The sequence below is a fragment of the Henckelia pumila genome, unplaced genomic scaffold (assembly GCF_033568475.1).
Source record: "Henckelia pumila isolate YLH828 unplaced genomic scaffold, ASM3356847v2 CTG_80:::fragment_3, whole genome shotgun sequence".
Taxonomy (NCBI): Eukaryota; Viridiplantae; Streptophyta; class Magnoliopsida; order Lamiales; family Gesneriaceae; genus Henckelia; species Henckelia pumila.
The window spans coordinates 304,864-310,955 of NW_027331885.1; the positions used below are offsets into that span (position 1 = coordinate 304,864).

General features: G+C 34.4%; 1 protein-coding gene across 1 annotated transcript; it reads right to left on the reverse strand.

The window, feature by feature from the left end:
* Positions 1 to 3,209: 3,209 nt before the first annotated feature.
* On the reverse strand, positions 3,210 to 5,525 carry LOC140873868 (protein FAR1-RELATED SEQUENCE 5-like). The gene is made up of 3 exons (XM_073277141.1): positions 3,701 to 5,525; positions 3,330 to 3,382; positions 3,210 to 3,236 (listed from the first exon to the last, which is right to left on the reverse strand). Exons 1-3 carry the CDS (start codon positions 5,523 to 5,525, stop codon positions 3,210 to 3,212), a joined length of 1,905 nt encoding a protein of 634 aa, XP_073133242.1.
* Positions 5,526 to 6,092: the final 567 nt, after the last annotated feature.

A 6,092-nucleotide genomic window follows, 5' to 3' on the forward strand; every position in this document is an offset into this window, starting at 1 on the left:
AAATTATGCGAGCCCCACATGATTGATGTGGGGCCCCCATAATTTGAACCAATGAAAGAGTTTCATCTACCCCATGAAGTAATGCCCATGGGATAGGATCCAACCATCCGATACAGAGGGGAAATTCGAACCTACCCATGGGTTTTACCCCATGTGATAGGTGGAAGCATTTTATTGATTCAAATCATGTGGACCCCACATAATTAAGTGTGCCCCACATAATTTGAACTAATCAGTAGGTTGATTAGATTCTAGGTTGATTAGATTCTACCCTATGGGTATTACCCATGGGATAGGTGGAATCATTTTATTGGTTCTTATCGGATGCGTCGATGCTGGCCTCAGGGCACTGCCCTGAGCCAGTCATCGACTGACACGTGGCGCTACTTTATAAATTTTTTTTTTAAATTTTCGTCCCTCTTTTGACTCACCACCCAACCATGGTTAACTTACACATGGGTTTTTTATTTTGAAAATCATCAAAAAATCCCAAATATCTCATTTTGGAAAATCTACGCCCTACTCGCTCAAACCTTTTCTCTCTGAAACTTGAGAACCCTAAAATTATTTTGAATCCCCAGTCTTGAGCTCTCCATATTAAGCCTTTCCAAGCAACAGCGACGTTCCTTCCGGTTAGTGCTTATGCAGCATTTGGTCCTTTTCGATTGAAGGTAAAAAAATTTCGATTTCAATTTTTTTTTTGGAAGGAAGACGATGTGCTCGTACCTTTTGCTTTGACTGGGATGGGCTTTATAACAATTTTTTTTTAAAGGAGGAAGATGTACGCTTACCTCTTTCTTTGAGACTAGGGTGGGCTTTATATCATTTTTTTTTTGGGAGGAAGATGTACGCTAACCTTTTTCTTTTTTTTTTTTTGGAAGGAAGAAGATGTACGTTTTACCTCTTTCTTCGACTAGGTGGGCTTTATATCATTTTCGTGTCATCTTAAATTTCTTCTTCTTTCAAAATTTTGATGTGCAGGGACAGTACTTGGTTTGTTCTTCAATCGAAAACAAATATAGTTGACATAACCCGGAGCCGAAACAGGTTGAAGTTATGCACATGGAAAATTAAACTCAGGCCAAGTATTATATTTGGGATCAATTGTTTTTGAATTTAACATGAATTTGTGTTAATTGTCCACTAGATTTCATTGTATTTGACCACTGGATTGATGTGAATATTGAAAAATCTTAGATTATATATGTGCATAATATCTCTAGAGGAATCATTGTATCAGTATTATATGGTCACATCTATCTACAATAGTAAAGATCTTAGCTGAGATTTCATTTAGAGGAAGTCTAGAGTTCTTGTATTTCGTAGTAGTTGTTATGTATGGTGATTATGAGATTGAAATTTCCTTTTTACAGGAGCACTCATCTATCTCACCAGGTTTTGATATTATTTAGATGGTGAGTCACAGACAGTTAATTGATTTATTTTATTATAATATGATTTTTTGAATATGGAATCTTGAATTTTGTTTAGGGAAAAGCCTACGTTGTCTTTGAAAGAAAGAATCCAGGTGTTTATGGATCTTGGGTAGAAACACACGCTGAAGTCAAAGATTACGAAAATCTTTTATACGAGAAGTTTTCTAGTAGGGCAGAGGCGATAAAAGCGTTTGAGGACTATGTGAAAAAACGTCCAACTAATTCATTCACGACAAAGAGCAAGGAAAGTTCATGTGGTGCTTCTAGTTCACAACGAAATTCTCGTCAAGCAGAAAAAATTGTTGAATTGGAAGATGCTCTGTCAAATTTGCAAAATGATGTTTTGCAAATCATGAAAAAAATGGACGACATGAAACAAAAGTTAGAAGAGATGAGATTGAATGGCAGTGGTTAGTTTGTGCTAGAAACTGTGATGTAATGTAATTCTAGATCAATTAGTGTGATTGTATTTTGAAAATATTTCGTGATCGTAAACGTTGTTATCATTGTTCTGTTCTATGGATGAATTAAAATAGACTGTCCCTTTATGTCAATTTTAAGTCCCTTTATGTCAATTTTAAGTCGAAAGATGTTTAATATATATAAGATGTTTTTGACCCAAAAGTTAAAGTCGATGCTTGAAGTTTAAACTTGTTGTATATAAAATTTAACCACACTTAAAAGGCCAAATAAACGTTTTCATTGTTCCGTTTTATGGTTTAAGAATTTAGCTTTTAAATAGCATGAACTTTTAGGTTAATTTTAAGTCAAAAAACTTTTAATATATAGAAGATATATGTAAGAATTTAGCTTTTAAATAGCATGAACTTTTAGGTTAATTTTAAGTCAAAAAACTTTTAATATATAGAAGATGTTTTTGATCCGAACATTAAAGTCGATGCTTGAAGTTTGAACTTGTTAATAAAATTTTAACCATAATCAAAAGACCCAATTAAATCATTAAAATCATTTAAACCCTTAAAATTGATGCTTCCTGCGCTGCTCATATGCGCTTCTGCGCTGCTGGTTAGCGCAGAAGCGCATGCCCTTTGCGCGTCTGCGTTAACAGGGTCGCAGACGCGCAAAGAATGCAGTGCACTCATAAGAGTGCACTGCAATTTTGCGCAGCTGCGCGTCTTGGACCCGCAGCTGCGCCCCGAAATCCCATTCCAGATTTTTGTTGCGCCTTGAATCTGTGTTAATATCATTTCTATCCTTCTAAATTGATCAAAACATCAAAACACTTCAAAATGACCATATTATGAGCGAGTATAGGGGATTTTGGACCAAGGGGTAACTCGTTTCATTCCAAAAATTGAAGCAATACAAGATAGTCAAGAATACAAGCTATGTAACTTGCCAGAAACAATACGAGATTCAACCATTTGAAGTCTAAGAACCCTCCAAATTCCATAAAAGAAAGCAAAAAAATGCCAGAACATAAAGTAAAATTCATAACATATACTGAAAAATGTTGTGCTAGTAGTTATAATTCAATCAAGCAAAAGCATCCTCCTCCCCTTCAACTTTGTTTCACTGAACTTTACTATCATAAGCTTTTTACCTCGTCACCGCCAGAGATCTCAATAACAATAGCATACACATGTTCTTCCTTTATCTACTGATGGCTTCAATTTCAGTGCACCAAAACAAGAAACAAGAACTCAATATAAACAACTGACAAACAATAACAACTACCGCAACTTAAACAACTATCAAAAAATGCAAACGATCTACCTCAAAAAGTTAAGACAACTCATCTGTTATATTGAGCTATCTAGTGTTATCAGCATCATTACCCTGAAAAAATTAAGAAAGATGAAAAATATCATTTTGTAACAAGTTATGCATCTACCAAATTTTCTTACTTGGAATGTTTGAGGATTTTCAAACTGATATGAGAATATATTCATTTGACCACGTGGATACAAGTTTGTATTGCTTTCCTACAACCAAATACACAAATAAATAAGATTCCATAGAACTACTTTATTCATTAACTAAGAGTAGAAAAATTATAACAACCAAATGATGTGGTTCACTTTCAAATTGAGATCCGATTGATGCAGGTTCAAATGGATGAAATGGTTGGACAACAGTAGGATTTTGATGTGGGAGATAAATTGATTCTTGGCTATTCGGGCATTGAGACTGATGAGAGCTTTGTCTTTTGGTTTTTGTTTTTTTTTGCATCTATACACATGAAAAGGAAAAAATAAAATTTATTGGAAAAATAACAATACTAGTTTGAGAAATAAACTTACTTGATCGATCAGCTTTCCCTTTTCCTTTCTTTTTCTTACTTTTATCATCCCAATGGCGTTGGATATTTTTATTCGTAATTTCTCTCGACTTCACTTGAGGAGGATTACACACAAGCATGTCATCCAATAGGTTATTGTCTTCATGAACCCAGTTGTCACAAATTTTTGGGTCTTCCAACTTAAGTTTTTCAAACAAATCATCTATTTGTTCCCTCGCATCATTAAGAATTTCTGTCAACTTGTTTCTTGCAATATCATGAACTTTACATCTCATGCTAAGAGCATGCGTCGATATCATTATATGATTCACAAAGACCATCTCAGATTCACAAACACTTCCAATTCTAACTCCACTTCCATCCAAAACAAAATTTTGATGAATTCTGTTTCTGCACTTTTTCATCCAGCATTCTTTCAAGTATGGTTTGGGCAGATAATTCAGATTCAAAAAACTAAAGATCATCAGAATATGCTTGCAAAGTATTCCCACTGTTTCAAATTTTTTACAGGTGCATTTTACTTCAAGTATCTCCTTGTTGAATAACACCTGTCTAACCCTTGAATTCTCATCATGAGATTTTACTTTGAACTCCATAGAGAAAACACTGAAATCTGAGGGCATCTGAATGAACCGCATATTCAAAGAATTGATTGGTTCTAATTCAAATAGCTTGTACACGGTGTGAGTATAAAAATCAGCTGCAAACTTCAACAATGGATTATTTTTCAGCATCATTGGTGTTGTTGTATGATGACACCGTGTATCCTCAGCCTTCTCTTTATCACGCCACCCTTTTATGATTTTTTCATAATTTAGCACAAAATCATACAACGAAATGGCATTGTTTCCTAATCTCTTCAACACTGCATTTGTCACCTCACTTCTAGAAGTTGCTAAAAGCCCAAAACTAAACCTGTGATTACTGAATGCAGTAGCCCATTTGTATCTCAATGCATACATATTATTTAGCCATTTATGACCATTCAAATTGTATTCCTCTATCATAATCCTCCACGTGTCTTCAAATTCTTCTTCAGATTCGCAATGACTCATGCATTTATTCCACAATATTTTAAATCTTGTATCACCATTCAAACTCCCTAAGTGTGACGGAGCATTTTGGTTAATATGCCACTGACATAACCGATGGTGTGAATACGGAAATACCGTCTCAATTGCATTCATCATGGCTTGACATTGGTCAGTGAAAATTGTTTCAGGCTGTTTTCCATTCATAGACTCAAGAAAAGTTCTGAACAACCATTCAAACGAACTCTCAGTTTCATCCGACATGAATGCCAAACCAAACATTACATTTTGCTTATGATGATTAATTCCAACGAAAGGAGTACATATCAAATTGTAACGATTGGTTTGATAAGTCGTGTCAACTGACATAACATCACCGAAGTACTCATAATCAACTAAACATCTCGAATCCCTAAAAAAAAAATTCATGACCCTATTGTCATCATCTAGTTGAACGTTCCAATAAAAATGCGACTCCTTATTTGCCTTGTTTATAAAATGATGAAGTAAGGCAGAAGCATCCCCATTCTCAACTTTCGTATGCTTTTTTATACGACCAATGTGATCGTATACATCTTTTCTAATAAAGCTCAAATTATGTGACCATTGTGCATCATTTTCCATATAAGCTACAACATTAGCCACAGAAATCCCAACATTTACCATTGCTTCTAAAGTGGATTTTTGAGCATGAGAAATATTCCGTGATGATCTTAACAAATGTCTTTGATCAACCGCAACCATGTCATGATTATGCTCAACGACAAACCTACCAACCTTCCATTCCCCACCCATTTGCCTACTAATTTTGAGCTTCGCTTTACATTTTGTTCTACTAGTCGGCTTCAAGTAAATAGGAATTTTTTCAAAAGAGCGTTTTTCATCTTTACTACCTTCACATGAACACTCAAACTCTTTAGATTGTAAATCAGTAGTGCCAGGAAAGTAGCATTGATCACCTTTTTTGACGCTGAACCTTTTAGCATGCGCATAATTGCAATAAAGTAAATACGCATCTTCAACGCTTTTGACTACTTGACCAACAAGTAGTTTACTCTCCAATTGATCTACAATAGAGCTGGTAGATAATACCTCAATGTCTTCAGGAATCGAATATTATGAATTTACAACTTCAACCTCTTCAATGTTGTCTCCCATCAAGTCTATAATTAAAAGAAAAAAGATTAAAATGTAAATAAATCTAATAATGATTAAAAGTAAAGAAAGAGAGATAATTTGACCAAAAATCGAGGTTCTAAGAATTTACTGTATTTGAAATAAAAAGTGTCATAATTACCTTTTCTCCAAACTTAATAAGTCAAGTGTATGTATCAAGTCTAATAGTTGTAAAGAAACTGTTAG